Source organism: Alosa alosa, chromosome 23 (genome assembly GCF_017589495.1).
Source record: "Alosa alosa isolate M-15738 ecotype Scorff River chromosome 23, AALO_Geno_1.1, whole genome shotgun sequence".
Taxonomy (NCBI): Eukaryota; Metazoa; Chordata; class Actinopteri; order Clupeiformes; family Clupeidae; genus Alosa; species Alosa alosa.
In genome coordinates this window covers 8,169,176-8,188,157 of record NC_063211.1, presented here as the reverse complement: position 1 = coordinate 8,188,157, position 18,982 = coordinate 8,169,176, and the positions used below count along the sequence as shown (strand labels likewise).

General features: G+C 45.8%; 1 protein-coding gene across 4 annotated transcripts in view; it reads left to right on the top strand.

Annotated features, from left to right (window-relative positions):
- Window positions 1-2,478: 2,478 nt before the first annotated feature.
- Window positions 2,479-18,982, top strand: part of zfyve16 (zinc finger, FYVE domain containing 16) — a 29,365-nt gene continuing 12,861 nt past the window's right edge. Inside the window, exons 1-8 of one of the 4 annotated variants that reach the window (XM_048234512.1) lie at window positions 2,479-2,704; window positions 4,311-4,418; window positions 4,943-7,011; window positions 7,933-8,029; window positions 14,059-14,235; window positions 16,482-16,624; window positions 17,902-18,133; window positions 18,685-18,807. In XM_048234512.1, the coding sequence (XP_048090469.1) occupies window positions 4,349-4,418; window positions 4,943-7,011; window positions 7,933-8,029; window positions 14,059-14,235; window positions 16,482-16,624; window positions 17,902-18,133; window positions 18,685-18,807 (2,911 nt within the window). In that variant the 5' untranslated portion in view covers window positions 2,479-2,704; window positions 4,311-4,348. Of the gene's footprint in view, window positions 2,839-4,310; window positions 4,419-4,942; window positions 7,012-7,932; window positions 8,030-14,058; window positions 14,236-16,481; window positions 16,625-17,901; window positions 18,134-18,684; window positions 18,808-18,982 lie in introns of all 4 variants that reach the window. The other 3 variants (XM_048234513.1, XM_048234511.1, XM_048234514.1) reach the window with 3 other exon arrangements.

Here is an 18,982-nt window from a genome sequence, read left to right as displayed (position 1 = left end):
GAAAGATATCCGTTTTAGTGTATACTCACATTGTGACATTTCTATATTTAACCACCTATAGTTGAGGTGTCATTAATGATCTAAGCAACCATGGGCTTTAGTTGTGCAGCCCAAAAATATAATTTTAGGCATGGTAAAGCAAGTCCCCCATCAGGTTTAGGGAGCTGCAGGGTTACAAGTCGTATCCTGGGCCTCTTAACCTGTCATATAAAGCGGATCTCAAACGGTCCAACATACAGAATACTGGTTTAAGTATGGGAATGCGGAGCATCTGAAATGGGTACAGTAACCTTGGAAGAACATTCATACGGATAGATTCTATTCGTCCCAGCAGGGACAAGGGAAGAGAAGACCAGCGGGCTAAATCCTGTCTAATTTTATAAATTATTTTGTCATAATTAGCACTGTGTAATTTATCCAGCGTAGGTGTTATTACAATGCCAAGGTATTTAATATTTGCTTGGCCAATGAAAATCACTATTGCCTTTAATTGTTTTTGAAATTCGCCTGTTGATATCCTTTGCCTCAGTTTTATTGACATTAATGTTATAGCCTGAGTAGTTTCCAAATGTTTTGACATTGTCCATTAAAGCAGGTATAGAACCTGCTGGATTTGATAAGTACAGGAGCACATCTTCCGCATATAATGAGATCTTGTGCTCTTGTTCTCGCTGCATTAATTCCGGATATGTTTGTATTGTCTCTAATCATTTGCGCAAATGGCTCAATACAAAGGGCAAAAAGAGCTGGCGACAGAGGGCAGCCTTGGCGTGTACCTCTTTCAAGATTAAAAGGCTGTGATAGGTGCTCACTCTCTCCAATCTTGACCACCATCATCAGAACACCAAATAAGACCTTACAATGTTTAAGTTTATTAACATGGTAATTATTAAGTAAATACAGTGCATGAAAGTAGCTTCACTTTTTCTTCTCATCAATCTACACACAATCTAACAACAAAATAAACATGTGTTTGGAGTGTTTTGTAAATTTATGAAAATAAGACTGAAATATTCCATCCACCTGTCCACCTGTGCCTAAATTATTCACTGGACATTATTATGAACGGCACACATCTCTTTATATAAGGTCTCACAGTTGATGGTATGTCAGAGTGAAAACCAAGTCACAAGGTCAAGAGAATTGTCCGTAGACCTGCGAGACAGGGTTGTGTGAAAGGTTGTGTGAAGACACAGGTCTGGGGAAGGATGCAAGAAAATTTTACTTTTCTCTAGACATTTTATTAGTTGTAAATTAAGTTATTATTAAGTTATTTTGTAAAGCTCACAAACATCATGAGATGCCTCCCTGAGCAAATAGGAGGATAGAGGTAGGGGAAACACTGAATACATTTTTAGTAGCCTGGATTAGATGTTAGATTGAGTGCAAGCAAAATTACACCCTGCAGAAAACAAAACCTTCCATACAGAAAGCCATTAGTTCAAAGAGACATCAGGGTCAATGAGAGGCAGTAGGAGCAAAAACTACTGTTGTTGGTGGCGCACGCTACCTTTTTGTGCAACTTACAAATGATTCCAAATCTAACCCTAACCCATGGAATAGTTTACCCTGGAAAGAGTTCTCGCAAGAGCACAATGGAACTGTGAGACACTCTGGCAATGAGCAATGATACACGTTACTTTTTCCCCTTGCATCCCATGGAACCAATCAAATCATATCTGATATAGGCGGGCCAGAGGCAAGCTAAACTGATGACGACAGCGCTGCGTCGTTGGAAACATTGATCTTAGTGTTATCCAATTGCATCGCAGTCCGGAATCATTCAGAGTAAACATTGGTCTAGTTTTATCCAATTGTGTGCAGATTTTCAAATGCATGCTTGGTGCCGCCCCTCGAGGTGGGCCATTACATTGTTCGTGGCCAGACCCTTAATCTTTCTAGATTATCAGGGTCTGAATTTTCCAGACTAGGAATAGTTGGCAAGTGGCATGTGACAATGGTGCAGGACAATAGTTGAGTGGCATATGGGACAGTGGCGCAGGACAGGCAAGTGGCACGGGACAGAGGCGTGGGACAGTAGGCAAGTGGTACAAAGTAAGAAGTGGCACAACATAGTAGCGAGAGGCACAGGACAGTGGGCAAGTGGCATGAGAGAGTAGGTGAGTGGCACCTACCACAGACAACTAACTGTACAGTAGGCCTACAGTTTTTGCTCCAACTGCTACTGGAGGCAGGGCAGGTAGGCTATTGCCTCCCAAGCTCCTCCCCTGTGAAGTAAATAAAACAAGCCAACTTCCGTTTGCACTGCAATAAAATGCACTAATAAATGGTCTTTACAATGTCTCTCTCTCTCTGCTGGATGATTAACAATGAAGGCATGAAGAATAGTGAGCTGTCAAACTATATTTGATAAAGTCAAAGGCCTTTTGCATGTTAATGCATAGGCCTACATTGTTTGTCAGAGATGGTAGTGGGCAATGCACTACTGCTATATTGCCATTTTCCTTGAAAAATTTATTTGCGCAGCTACAGCGGTAAAAGAGCATTGCCTTGCCATTCTAAATATGGAAAACAAGTGATTGAGATAACTCTTAACTCTCTTGTTAAGCAGTTTTTTCATATTTTCTGACTGTCGCAAAAAGACAGCACTATGTCTTTAAGGACCCTATCGTTCGGAATACACACCGGTACACGCATATTCATCTAGTAGCTAGCTGGCTAAAATGGTCGTCGGAGGAAAGCAGTAGGTGTTTATGTGACTTTGAAGTTGTATGGAAATAAACGATATCATTGACATCCTCTGAAATATATCTGCGAGGATCTGAAGATCCAGACGACATCGCAACGGATGACAGCAGAGCTATGAAGCTTTTTTCGGTAGCGAAACACATTTGTTGCTTGTGTTAATGTTTAGACAGTTTGCTAACATTAGCGCACGTTAGCATGTCAAGTTGGTCAAGACGAGGATTGGCTAACTGGCTAGCCAGCCAAGCTAATTATACTGAAGATTAATTTTTCAATGCTAAAGACCTAATGGTGTCCTCTGGCTAGCTAGCTAATTATTGAGATAGTTAGCATGTTAGCTATTAAAGTTAGATCCCAAACATTGAGCAGGATGCAAAATTATGTCATATGTGTTAACTAGCCAGGTAAGTTGTTGAAGTTGACATAATACATTCTTTAAATAGCGAACGGTATTATTAGTCACTGCAAAATAAATATGTTGCCGTTGCTTTATGAAAATGATGTGCTAACGTTAACGTCTTCTTAGCAAACAGACATTCTAGGTCAATATCCAGCTAAGCTATAGTTAGCTAATAAGTTCACCTAAACATTTGGCTACAGTCTAGCTTCTTAGCCATCAAGGTGCTATGCCATTTCAATTTGGCGCATACAGCTACTAGTTAATAAAGCTAATATCAATAAATAAACATGTCATGGCTTATCTGTGGTCCCAAAATGTTGTCTACGAGTAAAACAACATGTGTTTGACAAATGATTTGAAGATTTGTTGTCAAGTTATGTACATAAGTTAACGTTAGCAGGCTAGCTGTGGTAGGGATAGCTAGCTAAGATAAGTGCCATTCGACTAGCAGTCCTGTAACAGTTTAAGTTCATTGATGTAAGATTCATTGCTGGTTTGGATATATGTATGTATGTCACAAGTAAACCTATCCAGCTGTATTGAAAATCTGATAATATTGATGGGATATTTGCCAGAAGACTAGTAGAGCGAAGGCGACCAACCATGTTTCCTGTGAATATCAGCCAAATTGATTTGGTCACTTTTTCATGCGTCACTGCAGTGAACAATATTAATGTTACCTGTAACGTTATATCACCAATGGTCATCAAAAGTTAATATGCCACTACGTTGTTTCTCAGTTAGACAATGACAGAGTTGTGTGAACATTAATGGAAATATACCGCCTCTGTTAAATGATAGCCTATCTGTCCCTTTTGTCCCAAGTGCTCGACACTTTGTCCATTTTAACAAAGATGGAAATCTGGCTGTTTGCAACCCACTCTCAACTGTAGCTGCCAACTTTTCCCTCTACCCTGGTGTGACATGCCTGTGCTGGAGCGCTTAGGCCTGATTAGAGTGTTAGTGCTTAAAGTGTGTGGAGGACACAGGCCATTTGTAGCTGTGCTGCAGTAGATGATTGATTGTCTTTGTAGGCATGATGCAGCATTATGAAAATATATACTTGGTTTCGTTTCTAGATCTATTACAATGTTGATTGTGTCCAGTGTGATGGAAGTAGGCAGGGCTATCAGAGCTTCTAGCCTAAATCCCATTCTGAATGTGATGATACTGAGTAAATGATATCCCCATTTCTACTCCACAGGAATGTAAGGGGTGAGTGGATTGTCACATACCCCCAGGATGGATAGCTTTTTCAAGGCTGCTGTGTGTGATCTTGATAAGCTGCTGGATGACTTTGAATTAAACACAGGTGAGGGAAAATGTTGTTCAACTACTTGTCCTCTGTGCCTACTGCTATATCTTTGTATGTCCACTCAGTAACGCTATCATTCTGCAAATGTTTTATGTGTAGCAGCATAGGTGCACTTTGATAGAGATAGTTGTGCACACTTGCAGTACACTATTTAGAATGTATTCAGTATTTTAGGAATATAAAAAAGCACACACATCCCAATTCTAAAAATGGGTGCTGAAAGAAAAGGGTAATTCAAAGAGATAAGAAAGTCCGCTACACCAATAGTTCCAAATATTTAATGTAACGTTTTGGGCGTTAGCCCTTCATCAGAGGATAGGTTAGGAATAACCTTGTGTTCCCTGATATGATTATTGGTTGTGAATGCTGTGTAGATGGTAAATATTCAATATTTTGTTCAATCTAGAGGGTTATGTTTCTGAAAGTGTAATAGGTAAAAGATGAAATGGGGACATCCACAGTGGGCCTTGAGAAAAGCTAACCTTTGTACTCGATCTCACTTAATGTTTTTCTTTCTTCAGAAGAACTAGACTGCAAGCCAACTCCACCATCTGAACGCCCACCGCCACCTCCTTATCCAGGTGCCTCTCAGTGTTTCGTGCCTGCACCCTCCACAGTTTCCAACTCTCTGCCAGATGTCAACGCCCTCCACTACTGCCCAGCAACCACCTCCTCCAGCGCAAACAAAAACCAAAGAGACCATGAGGCGAAAGAACAACCCCTGACTGGGGTAGATCTGCTTTCCTCGGTCGACAACCGGGCGAACAAGAGCCTAGCGCCTCCATGCCCAGACAGGGCCTTGAAACCTGTGTGCGATCTGGTCAACGACACCAGCTCTGCTACAGCAAACAGCCACGATGCCTTCAGAGAGCCGGAGGAGGCCGAGAAGCAGCTGGAGGAGGAGCTGTTGGTGGACTTCAGCAGTCCAGTTGTGGCCTTACCCATCAGAGGAGCTCATGGGTCGGGAATGAACTCGCTCTCTGAAAGGCCTCAGCAGGGATCGGACTCTGCGAACTCACTCAGTCTGCTGGATGTGATCCTCCCTGCAGCTGTGGAGAGGTTAAGTGACCCCAACGAGAGCCTCCTGACCAACAGGAACCCTGAGCCATTACGTTTTGATGGCGTGGAAGTGCTACACAGCCATACATTACTTGATGGCACACACTGCTTGAAGGAACAAATCGAGCCACCTGTTGAAGGAGACATGGTTGCCCAACCTGTAAATCACAGTAAGGAGGAAGGGGAAGAGGTAAGCTCTGTTGGCGATGGAGTTAATGCTGCTATGGAGGACAACGCTGCTTCAGCAGACACACAGCAGTCAGGCGATAGTTGTCCAAAGGAGTTGGAGAGCTCCCCTGCTGAGGTGGAGACGTCCATGTCCTGTCTGCCCTTGGCCGTGTCCATGTGTGGCTCCCTGGTGACCTCTAGAGAGGCCTCAGAGGTTGAGGCCCACCAAGTTGAGGACAAAGCTGAGGCCTCTTCCTCTGAAGCTGAACCTGAGCAGCTGCCTGTTCAGCCACCTGTTCAGGAAATTCAGGCAAGTGCTCCCGCCCAGCCAGAGGAGTGTGTAAGTGTGGAGGACCCCGTTAGCTTAGAGGCGGCTGCCGAAAAAGTGGCTGAAATGATGTCTCCTACCTCGGTTTCCGATGTGGTCTCACCTGTTCACGTTAGTTCTCCTGCTACAGGTGAGGTACCTGGCGGAAGACTGTCTCCATATGAGGAGATGGGCTGTGGGAGTCTGCCTGAGAGCAGCCAGTCACCACGCTCCGACGATGGCTACGGCTACCAGTCTGAGTTTGGCTTTGCCAACAATTACCTCCCCGAGAGTGAACAAGTCGCCATGGTGACCGACGAGGAACTGGACGCCTTTCTGAATGCCCAGGTGAACCCATCCCATTTGGAGATCTCCTCAGATAAATCAGTCGACGATGGATTCTCTGAGTTAAATGGCAACATGGATGTGGACACTTTGCTGGAAGGGGAGCTTCGGAGTTGCCCTGCCGATAGCTTTGCCTCTCCAGAGAGCGAGCAGTCTCTAGCCTGTGTGGAGGAGAGTGAAGGTTCAAATGCATCCACCCCGTCTCAAGACGGCGCACCTGGTACTCCAGGTATGTCACCTGCTGCGTGTGTCCCCAACACCATGTGCAACTCCACCCCGCAGTCATACTTCGGGGGTGCCCGGCCGAAAACCCTCCCTGGCCAGGGCCCAAGGTCACCACCGACGAGGCAGAGCCAAGGAGAAGTCCAGGAAGCCTCCACTCCGGACGAACCCAAAGAAAACAGCATCCACACCCCACCTGGCGCAGAGACCCCTAGTCCGCAGCACGAGGTCCCCGGTTCTCCCTTTCCCAGCGAGGAGCGTTTCGAGTCCAGTCTGGACTATGACGAACTGTCAGAACCTCCCCCGTACCCTGGGAGGACGTCTGGAGAGGGGGCAGCGTCTCCTGACCAGGCAGGGCAGTCGGCGGAAGACGGGCTTGGGTCAAGGCAGCCCTCCTGGGTTCCTGATTCGGAAGCACCCACATGCATGAACTGCGGCCAGAAGTTCACCTTCACTAAACGGCGGCATCACTGTCGAGCTTGTGGAAAAGTAAGTCCTGAAGTCCATCGCCTCCAATAATTAAATCAAGTAATTAAGTTTACTACTGACAATCTATGAAGTAGCCTAGTCTTTGGCTAAAAGGGTCAAGACTTTTCTCCATTTTGCTTAATCACCAAGCCAGAACTTCTGCTTTAACAATATTTTGTATCTCATTACTTAGTCATGAGACTATCTTCCTTATTCGGTGTAAAGACAGTAGAGGCAATATCCTTGTTGCGGTATGTGTGTTTGTTTGTGTATAGAGTCAGGTTGCAGATATACACTTTTGTTGGTGTGTGTGTGTGTGCGTGCGTGTGTGCCTGTTTGTTTATTTTTTTGCTGTATATTATGTGAGTCAGGCCTCCCAGTGGGAATTGGGGAAGGCACACTCCCGGCCTTGACGTAAGCTCTTGTCCCGTCGGCAGCGGGCGGGTAGCGTGTTGATCTCCATCTCTGTGGGGGCTGGAGGAGAACACAGGCCACGGCCCCCAACAGAGCTGTCTCACACACACACACACACACACACACACACACACACACACACACACACACACACACACACACACACACACACACACACACACACACACATATGCACACACGTTACATAACGCCACTCCTGGGTCCCGCTCCTCAGCCCAGCTAAATTTAGCGATGAGCATGTCCAGGAAAAAGGGACTGACTCAGCAGCTCCTAATTTTAGCTGCCATGGTCCTTACCGGGCTCCAAAGCTGTTATTTAAAGCCGTTAAAAAACCAATTATAAACGGCTCTGAAATTTAAGTGCGGGGATTTAAACTGGCAGGCTCGGGCTGTCTCACGGTTAATGCCGTGTTCGGAATTGAAGGCAGCATGTTAATAAAGATCCATTTGAATTCCGATATGATGCTAGTTAATTGCTGGCGTTGTTTTGTGATTCCCCGTTCCGCAGGTGTACTGCGCCGTCTGCTGCAGCAGGAAATGCCGTCTCAAGTATTTGGACAAGGAGGCGAGAGTGTGTGTGGTCTGCTATGACTCCATACAGAGAGGTGAGTGTCTATTTATGTCGGTTTGTTTATGTGTCTGTGTGTGAGCGTCCATGTTGTCTGCTGAGACGTGACACAGGGAGATGTGTGTATGTAGACTGCACTAGGGGGGGTTGCCCCAACTTCAGATCCTGAATCGTAGTGGCATGAAAGCCAGCCAAGGATGCTATTGGCTCCTTCCACAACCAATACGCCTGCTGTTCAGACGTAAACAGCAACCTGCAGGGTTTGTCTGCCTGAATACAATTAGGGCTGCACAATCAATTAATTAATTAATTAATTAATTAATTAATTAATTAATTTATTTATTTATTTATTTATTTATTTATTTATTTATATCAAAATTAATGCAATTAGCTAATCGCAAAGGCTACAATAAAACAAAGTTTACCTAACTGATGTATTCTCATGCACTAGGCATGCTCACCAATCAGAAGTGGCCCAACTTAAAGTGAAATTTGGAATATTGAACTGAAGCTTGATTTTCAAAAATTTCGCAAATCAAATCAAATCGATATCGCAATATCTGTCAGAAATCGCATTTAGATATTTTCCCCAACTCGTGCAGCCCTAAATTCTATTGCATGTTTTGACTCCGCCCTCAATAGACTCACCTTAAGACACAGAGCAAAATGGGCAGGTGGGCAGTGATGTAATCGCAAATGCCGTCGCTTAATGTCAGAGAATCGTTTTATTGATGGCTAAAGTCATGAGCGTGTGCACTGAATCATCCCAGAGGGGGATGAGAGCAAGGGGAAGATCAGGCTTGAGATTAGACAGTCTCTTCCCAAGGTTAGAGGCCAGGAGGCCATTATGCTGCTGCATATGAAGTGCTGTCATATCCATAGAATAAATTGCTGCGCTCGAGTGGATGGAGGAAGTGTAATGGAATGTAGGTAACCTGTCTGTGGGGTTGTTTTTTTGGTTGGTTGTTTGTTTGTTTGTTTGTGTGTGTGTGTGTGTGTGTATGCCAGTGCACTGTGCCAGCGCCTGTCTGTTACAGCAGAGCATAGTGTGGATTTGTTGCATGTGAGGTCAGAGGAGAATCAATACAATCATTTAGTTAAAAAGCTGGAGGGGAAAAAATTAACCTGCAATTGATTGAAAGCCCCGTTATGTAACTTGCTGTAACGCTGTGATGGAAATGCTAATACATTTGCATGCTTGTTGTCATCTTGGCTGTGCTCGGCTCGGCTCGGCTCGGCTCAGCAGAGCTTTGTGAGTCAAGAGACTTGAGATGTTTTTAAGGGGGACATGGGATTCGAAAATGAATCACAGCTGGTGGTGATAAATGTGTCAAAGTTAATATACCATGTTTTAAAAATAGTGACAAGAGGGAGGTCTTATAGTAGTGAGCATAAGCATGTTTTCCCTCTAAATGGACGGTGTGGCTTCTAAATGCAGAAGTAAAACCACGGATTGGAGTTACCTCTGATGTTTCGTGGCAGTTATATAGACCTGATTTATCAGGATCTTTTATTGAAATGAAACAGTTGACAGTGACTGGATGCACTGCATCTGTAAATGAGTTGTGACTCGCAACGTTTTACCTTCTTTATGCAAAGCACTTAACAGGTATAATTTGTGGACTGTATCATCTTTGGCATGTGTGACCTCAGAAATAGGATATGTACTGTATGTCTTAGTAGTAATATCTAAAAATGTTCCTAAGGTGCAAGGGCTTCTGCAGAATGATCAGAGGCTTACGTCAGATGTCATCAGATACTGTACTTCCACCATACACTCAGACATTAGACTAGCATGTTGAGTGCACTATTGCAACTGGGTCGACTATATGATGACATCATCACCCAACTTTCATTGGAAGTGGGTCATCAAGCCTATAGACGCACTTTAATTTTGTGTCATAATGTCCTTGACCGTTGTCTTTTAAGCTGTTCCAAACCCAGAAAAATCTGTGCAGTGTGTATTTGGCCTGAGGCTGTTTTCATGAAGAAAAAAGTGGCCGGCCTGGAACAAATCCCCACTGGTTTCATTTGGAGAGAGAGGCTGGTAATCTAGGGAGGCTCTCGATCCACTCAAAAACGGCAAACGACAAACTCCACAGCAAACAAAATCTCTCAAGTATGTTAATCCTGTGGTCTACATGCACCAACTGTCCACTAGCTTGAAATCAGGACAGCTCGCCCAAAGGCCAGCAAGCAGCGAGGACAAGCATCGATTCCTCTGGGAGAGGAAGACTCCAGTGGAGACAAGGATGAAGGTGAAGTCAAGTAAAAATGGGTCTGGCTTTTGCAGCGTTTCTCAGAAATGTGATTGAACGGATGACTCCGTCATGAGTTAGGTGAGGTGTGTGTGTGTGTGTGTGTGTGTGTGTGTTTGTGTTTGTTTTATAGCGTGGTCAGGAGTGAGGTGTGAGGGGCAGGGCTGTGAGGCGGCAGGCTGTTAATCACAAGGACAGGCCTGATATGAGCTGCAGAGGGAGAGAGAGAGGGAGGGAGGGAGAGAGAGAGGGAGAGAGAGAGAAGAAAGAGAGAAGCTGAGATTGTGAGGTGGAGGCAGGGCACTGGTACGTGTCCTTGACACTCTGTGTGTGTGTGTGTGTGTGTGTGTGTTGTGTTTGGACGAGGCCCACCTGGTGCAGTGTGCGTGATGCTTGCTGTCTTAGGGATGGGCTCAGATGCTGTGCTCCTCTCTCCTTCCCCTCTCATGATGTTGTTCCCTCAGCCTCTCTGCTCCACTGCTGGCTCTTCTGGTTTGTTCTTTGTCTTTCTTTCACTTCCTCTCGTTCTCTCTGCCATTCCTCCTCTCTGTCTCCCATCCTCACACTCGTCCATTTTCTCTTTCTGCTTCTGTTTTGCAGCCTCTCTTTACTCCATTCTTCACTCTTTCTTCATTCTTTCCCCTCTCTTTCTTGTTCTTTCACTCCTCTTGTCTGTTGTCTTCTCTGCTCTTCTCTCACTTCCTCTCAGCTTCTCCCTCTCTCTCTCTCTGCTCTCTCTTTCTCTCTCTCTTTCTCTCCTCTCTCTGCCTCTCTCTCTCTCTCTGCCTCTCTCTGCTCTCTCCTTGTCTCATCTGTGCTCTCTCTGTTCTCTCTCTGTGCTCTCTTTCTCTGCTCTTCTCTCTCTCTCTCTCTCTTTCTCTCTCTGTGCTCTCTCTCTGCTCTCTCTCTCGCTCTCTCTCTCTCTCTCTGCTCTCTCTCTTTTTCTCTCTGAGTTCCACCTCTCACACTTCCCACTCCAAGCCAATGACAGCCAGGCAGACGGGGCTCGTCCATCTTGGCTCATACTCGCAGGCGTCGTGTGTGTGTGTGTCTGACTGAAACGGTGCGAACAGAGCGGGGCGAGGAGAGGCTGTCGTCATCTCTGCCGAGTTCCAAGGCAGACCGGATCTCTGTGGGGACTCTTGTGTGGAGAGTCACCTCCCTCCCTCTCTCCCTCTCCCTCTCTCTCTCTCTCTCTCTCTCCGCACCTCCTCTCTCTTTTCTTCACTGAGGGAGCTGCTCTGTCAGGGTGATGTCGTCCCCCCTCCCTCTCCCCGCTCAGATCATTGGTGCGGGCCACCGGTCAAAGGCACTCCGTCCCAGGACGAGGCAGCGAACGTGGGTAGATGCTCCAAGGTGAGAGTCACCTGGCCACGGAGCGAGGCACACTCATGGTAAGCTGTGGGAAGAGGAAGAGGAAGAGGAAGGGGGGTGTATGAGGGAGAGAGAGAGACGAGAGGGAGAGGTTAGTCTGAGGTGCTGAAAGCTAGCAGACACGTTTGCGCAGCAAATGAATTTTTCATAATTTCTGGCTCATCACCTCAATCGTAGCCGTTTAGCGGGGGGAGAGAGATGCGCGGAGGGTAACTTGGTGTCCCGGGACGTCTCGAGGAGGTTTGTTTACGTGGCTGCTGCTGACGTGCCTTTTTCTTTGCCTGTTTGGTAAACAGTGAAGGGGCTGTGCAGGAATGAAGAGAGAGCTGGCTAACCTTCTGCTGAGACGTGAGCCACGTCTCGTTTAATGTCACAGGCTTGACCTTTCTCGCAACGTTTGTAACCTTAATCGGTTAAGAGCAAGTTTACTGTGTGTGTGTGTGTGTGTGTGTGTGTGAGAGAGAGAGAGTGCGCATGCATGTGTGTGTGTTTGTGTTTGTCTGTCTGTAAAGAACAGAAGTACTTCTCTGTCATGTTCACACTGTTCACCATCTGAGTGTGTGTGTGTGTTTGTCTGTGTGTGCAGACTGCATGCCTAGTCCCTGTGTCATGCAGCTATCGGTAGCCGCTGCCAGTGTAATCAGGTCGATGACGTTGTGCGATGCTTAATCAATGTAATGCAAAGCAAGCCTTACTCAGCACTTCTGTGATGGTCGGGAGCAGCGCTGGCTCAGGTTGGCACCGGAGCAGGACGACGAGGCGAGCGAGTTGGGACTTGGGGGTGTAAAGAGAGTCGAGTCTCAGTCCCAGACTCTGGTTGTGCCCAGTAGTGACACAGCAGCAGACAGACCCCCATGGGCTCACCATGGGCTGCCTCCAGGGGTTTGCTGCTGGCAGCTGTGACTTTGATCAGGTCACAGCTATGAGATGCGTGGATAATGGGAACGTGTAACGTTTGGGGTCAAGCAAAGGTGGAAACAGGGTTATTAAAGAGGCAAGGTCTCGATAGAAGCTTTTTCTGGTGATGTTAGGTTTGTGTCTAGGGCTGGGGATCATAGAATAGCTCACGAATCGATACGGTCACGATACTTTGCCCACGATAATGATAATGTCACGACACAGCGATTCTGCAATACTGAAAACAATACAAAAGATTAATCTGTGATCATGATATCTGTGTAAATGAAGAAGGCAAAAAAGCCGGAATCATATATTTGTTCACTACATTTCATAACTGAATTAAAACTTCGTATGAAGTAGGTAGTACACATGTAGTACGCGTACTACACGTATGAAGTAAATAGTAGAGTTTTAGCGATATTCTGTCCCACCCCTTATTGGTGTCACAGGTGTCATGTTTGTGTCACACAGTTACGACGCCAAAGTAAAGCGTTACTTCATTTTAATCCTCCAACTGGTCACAAACTACACATGGTCGCCAACTATGATTATGGGCAGTTTCATCACTGATCTGTCTCACTGATAACTGAATATGATTTGTTTGAACTTGGAACTAGCATGCAAATAATCTTCTACTGCACTCTCTATACACTGATTGGCTGTGGAGTATCCATCCAGTATAATTAATTCCTGTCGGGGTGGAAAGCATGTTGAATTTCAATTGCATGTTTATAATTATTTGTAAAAAAAAAAATGCATGATCTCGTTCAAAATAGAATCTTCCCACAGTTCTCGTAGGTTTTCAGGGTGTGGCCCTGTCGTCACAGATATTCTTTGGTTTTACTTTGATTGACACCTGTCCCACAAAACTGCCACAGACCAGTGAGCTGGAAATAGCCAGACGAGGGCTGCAGTAAAGGGGAACTGCTGCAGTTGGAAAGGCCAGTTATTTATTCCACCGACCAGAGAGAGACATACATTGGCTCCATTGCCAAGAGGAACATGGGTGATGTCATGAATTTACTGCCACTGTGACTGGCCAATCACAAGAAGATGTTCGAGGTGACTTATTTTCCACCTCCCAAGTGAGCGTGTCATAAACACGTGACCAGTTTGAAGGACTCTCATGAGCCTGGTCCGGAATTATATCCATGGAAATTACATGAACGACAGATCCAGGTTATTGCGAGTTGGAGATTTTCATCTTTTCTCAGGTATTTTTTGACTAGATAGTGAAAAACGCTAGATAGATACATACACTAGATAGTGAGTTGTTTTGTTTCTGTGTGCTGTTGGCATCAGGTCCTCAGGAGCCAAAAGCCAAATGTGGGGCAGCAGATGGAGGAGCAAGTGGCCCTGTATGAAACTCATCTGTTCTGTTTGTTTGTGTCTGCGTGGGCGTGTGTGTGTGTGTGTGTGTGTGTGTGTGCGTACGTGCGTGCGTTCATGTGTGAGTGTACGCGTATGTGTGTGTGTGTGTACGTATGTATGTGTGTGTGTACACGTGTGTGTGTGTGTGTGCGTTGGCGTCTAGCTCGGGCCCTGGAGAGGATGCTGAGCCCGACTGGGCCGAGCCCGAATCCCAACGTGCCGTCTGAGTACTGCTCCACCATCCCCCCGCTCCAGCAAGCCCGCGCCGCCGGCACCCTCAACTCCCCGCCTCCCACCGTCATGGTGCCCGTCTCCGTGCTCAAGCACCCTGGCAACGATGGTACGGGACCTTTACCTCTGACTTATCTGTGTGTGTCGTCAGCGTCGGATATATATCCGCTCCTGCCCACTTGTTCCTAGTGCCTAGTTTCTGTACCCGATGTACTGCTAGAACTTTTCACTTTTCACCTCTAAGATCAATTTTCTTATGCCATTCACCAAATGCATTAGCAGCCACACAGATGCTAAATGTCAGTGGGTAGAGTGCTCTGGCTGGGCTACTAGAAATAGAAATACAGAATAGTACCCTCTGCCGTGTTTTTCCTGTGGTAGTAGCTCATAATTTATAAAGTCGAATGTAGGCCTTCTACATAGCCTGCTATATTGACAACCATTCTGCATTTTCTTAAAATTCAAGCACTAATTTGGACATTTTATCTAGAAAACACTGGTATGCACGAATAAATGCATCAAAATCAACAACTGAGAGTAAACAACTGATCTGTGTTCCTGCACTCAACCCTTTCAGAAAGGGATTGAGGTTAGGCTTGTGATCCAGGACCACGGTAAAGAGGTCTGGTGTCCAACGTAGCTCCCATCCCCATCTAGTCCTTAGACCCAGTACGTCAGATTTGTAGTATTTTTTATGTTTTTGTATATTTTTACTGGACTAGAAAAGTCCCTTTTCCATAAAATGTCTCATTTCTTACATTTTAATGAGCCCCCTTTTCATTTTAGTAGCCTTACACACTTAGCTTCAACCAATTAGCATCACAGTTGAACTAAACATGTGACTAAACACACAGACTTGTGACAGTGATTGGCAGAAAAACTGATGGGCCATTGACTGTGACCAATCAATTCCCTGACGTGCTCTTTTACTTGCCCTGGGCCAGCGGACCATGGCTTATGTTCAACCCTGAAGTTGTATGATTAAAACAAAAACCAAGCTAAATAGGTGTCGAGTCATTCTCCTATACAGGAAGCGTACAGGCTTTATCATGACTATACGGTTTAAGAGTACATAATGGAGACCGATGGCAAATTGTAAAAGACGTGTATTGAGAGTATTAATGTTATGTTCGAAGGTACAACAGGAACATTTGCAAACAAACACTGACTCACTTAAAACTTTGTGGCAGAATGGGCTTTAAAAATGTGAATTTTAGTAGCAGCAGATCATCTAATCACTCCAGTCAAATCAGAAAAGTGCCTTATTTTAGTTTTCGAAGTTAATCCTAATGGTGTCAGTGGCCCATATTTTTCTTCTCATTTTCATTTGGGGAAAACAAGCTGGATTCAAATTAGCTGTGGATGTATGCACATTCAGGCAGGCAGGCAGGCAGGCAGGCAGGTATGTATCTCTCTGATGGACGCCATTTATCGGTAATGTTTTCCAAACTGGACTTCCCAAATTCCCCCTGACATCAGACAGAATGAGTAGCTTGTTCCTACGGCTGCATGACTGTCATATTCCCAGCACTGCTGAGTGATGAATGACCTCACGGAGAGGTAGAAGGAGTTGGACTCTGCTGCAGTGATGCATGAAACAGAACTGAGCCTACCGCTATGCTTTCTGCTTCCCCTGGGAGCAGGTGTGTGTGTGTGCGTCTGTGTCTCTGTGTGTGTGTGTGTGTGTGTCTGTCTGTGTGTGTGTCTGTGTGCACGTGTTTGAGTGTGTGTCTGTGTACATGGGACTCTCCTCTGTTCTTGCTGGACAGCCAGTTTCCCCAGAGTAGCTGACCACACCGGTGTGTGTGTGTTTGTATAATGAGCCGTGTAAATGTTTCATTTGATGGGTGGATGATTTAGAGTCGTGTGTGTGTTTGTGTGCGTTCTTGCCTCCAAGAGTTGTGTATGTGGTGTCATGTATATGGGTATAGAGTCTGAGTTATGAAAGGTGTGTTAATTTAGCTTGCTGGCAGGTTTTTTCCAGGGACACAGAAGCACTGGGGAGTTTGTGGTGTTTGTGTTGTGTGTACTGAATGTATATAAATGCTGATGTGGGATGTTTAATATGTGATGGAGTGTGTGTATGTGTGATGATGGGAGTGTGTGTTGGGTGTGTATCCAATTTGTTTACCCTTTCTCAGAGAGACTAGAAGAGAAGGGATGTATATGTGTCTGCCTAGTGTGTGTGTGTGTGTGTGTGTGTGTTTACATGAAGTATGCACATGTTTGTGTTTTTATATGAAGCTGTGTTTATGATTATGTGGTGTTTACGATATGTTTACTAGAGCAAATGTAAGTCACCATATATATTTATGTATTGTGTGTGTGTGTGTGTGTGTGTGTGTAACCCTTTAGGTTTCCCAAGGGAGCAGAAGCACGTGTGGTTTGCTGATGGCATCCTGCCTAACGGTGAGGTGGCGGACACGACCCGTCTCTCTGTCCGACCTCGAAGGGCCTCGCAGGAGTCCAGCCCGGTCACCCCAGACCCCCCTACCCTGGTACAGCTTTCACCTTATAGCATTACAGACATGCAGACCCCCCTGCCCTATAGCATTACAGACATGCAGACCCCCCTGCCCTGGTACAGCTTTCAACTTATAGCATTACAGACATGCAGACCCCCCTGCCCTGGTACAGCTTTAAACTTATAGCATTACACACAAGCAGACCCCCCTACCCTATAGCATTACAGACATGCAGACCCCCCTGCCCTGGTACAGCTTTCAACTTATAGCATTACAGACATGCAGACCCCCTGCCCTGGTACAGCTTTTAAACTTATAGCATTACACACAAGCAGACCCCCCTACCCTATAGCATTACAGACATGCAGACCGCCCTACCCTGGTACAGCTTTCAACTTATAGCATTACACGCTACACCAGGCATCTAACTAACAGGGAAGCTACACCAGGCGCGTAACTGAAGCGTTCAGTTTGTGACGCGTAAAATCCATTTTAGATTAATGGTCTATTTTTTTCTAACGTATGTGCAGCTATCACGTCTGGTGTAGCTACTTCCATTGATTACAGTGGAAGCGAATTGTTGCAGCAGGCACAACGCGAACAGACCGCTTCAGTTAACGGGCTTGGTGTAGCTTCCCACTAACTGAAGCGTTCTGTTTGTGGAGCGTATGGTGCGACAGTTAGCATAACTGGCTACACCAGATACGTAGCGGCACATGCATTTGAAGTTAGCATAACTGGCTACACCAGATACGTAGCGGCGCATGCATTTGAAGTTAGCATAACTGGCTACACCAGATGCGTGCGAGGCATGCATTTGAAGTTTATAACTGGCTACAACCAGTGCATGCATTTGGTTTACACCGGGTTGTTATAGGGTCTTATCTTATTTTTAAGAGATTGCTACAAAGTGTTACTTAAAAAAAAAAGAGAAATGGGACAATCAATTTTAAACAGAATATCTAGATGTGAAGACAATCCGAACACAGACCACAATATGTTGGTCCTGTGTGAAATGTGTTCCTCCTAACAGAGCAGAAAAGCAGTCTGAAGAAGAGCTGTTTGCTGTAAACATCATGTACACATTTAGTTATTGACCGTTTCAAGAGAGTTCCATTATCAGCATCATAGTTGGCCCCACAAGACTTCCGTTTTAACATTCCATATGTTATCTTAATGAAGCCGAAGTAGATTGGGAATAAAATAGAACGTTCAAGCATTGTTTTTGTTTTTCTTGTTGAAAGGGTCTATAAACGGGAGCCGTTTTGGTATGCGAGTTGATGTTGTTTCTTGTTTTTGCATTCCCGCAGCCCAACAGCAAGGCTCTGGCCCCGCAGACGGAGTTGGAGCCCGAGGTGGACCAGAAGGTGGAGGTGGAGGACGAGGCTCCTGTCGTGGAGCGCCTGGCCCCCTCCGGCCCCTGGGACTACACGCTGCTGAGCGGCCTCACTTCCTGTGTGTCACGCGAGCCATGCCTGGTGCCCGACGACCCCGAGGGGCTGCCGCCACTGCTCATCGCCACTGGAGATGATGAGGGAGGAGGTAGGAGAGATCTTAAGCCTCCTCCGTTTATCGCCCCTTGGCATAAAATATATATTTTTGGGGGGGCTTTTTGACTTTTATTTAGACAGGATAGCGAAGGGTGACAGGAGGCGAGTAGAAGAGGGAGATTGGGTGGGATCGGCAAATGACCACGAGGAAGATTGGAGCCCTGGACCCCAGGGCACTTGGACTCAAATGTGGAACAGATGGTGTAGCCACTTGCGCCACAGCAACACACACACACACACACACACACACACACACAATGTCCCCCCACCCCCACCCTGTTAATGATCACAGGGCCTAAAGTTCGGGCATGGAGCTGGAATTCAGGCATATGCCGGGCTGTTTAAATAGATAGTTATGTATGACGGCTTTGGCATTCTCGGGTCACTTCAGGCACAGAACTGTGCTTGCTTTGTTTTAAGCCTTATTAATACTATACACTGCACAGGTAACATGCTGTAGTTATCACCACTGTGTCTGCATCCGTGCTGCATTGGTTTACACACTAAGCATGTGACTGTTATCTTATGTGACCCCCTTTGCAGATCTTCTGGTTGAGGAGCGGCCAGCCACCTGCCAAATCCTGCTCCTTCTGGAGGAGGGAGGACCCCGACCTCTGACCTTTGTACTCAACGCCAACCTGGTGGTCAACATCAAGCTGGTCACTTGTATGTTTGCCTCTCATGCTCTTAACTCATTCTGGTGACACAAATAACCTTAATTTAAGTGTGTTTGTGTTTGAGCACTGAAGATGTGCTGGTCCTGTGTATGCTCAGCTACTGGATGGATAGATTTGTTTGTGCATCATGTGAGTTATTTGTGTGGTGTGTGTGTGTGTGTTTG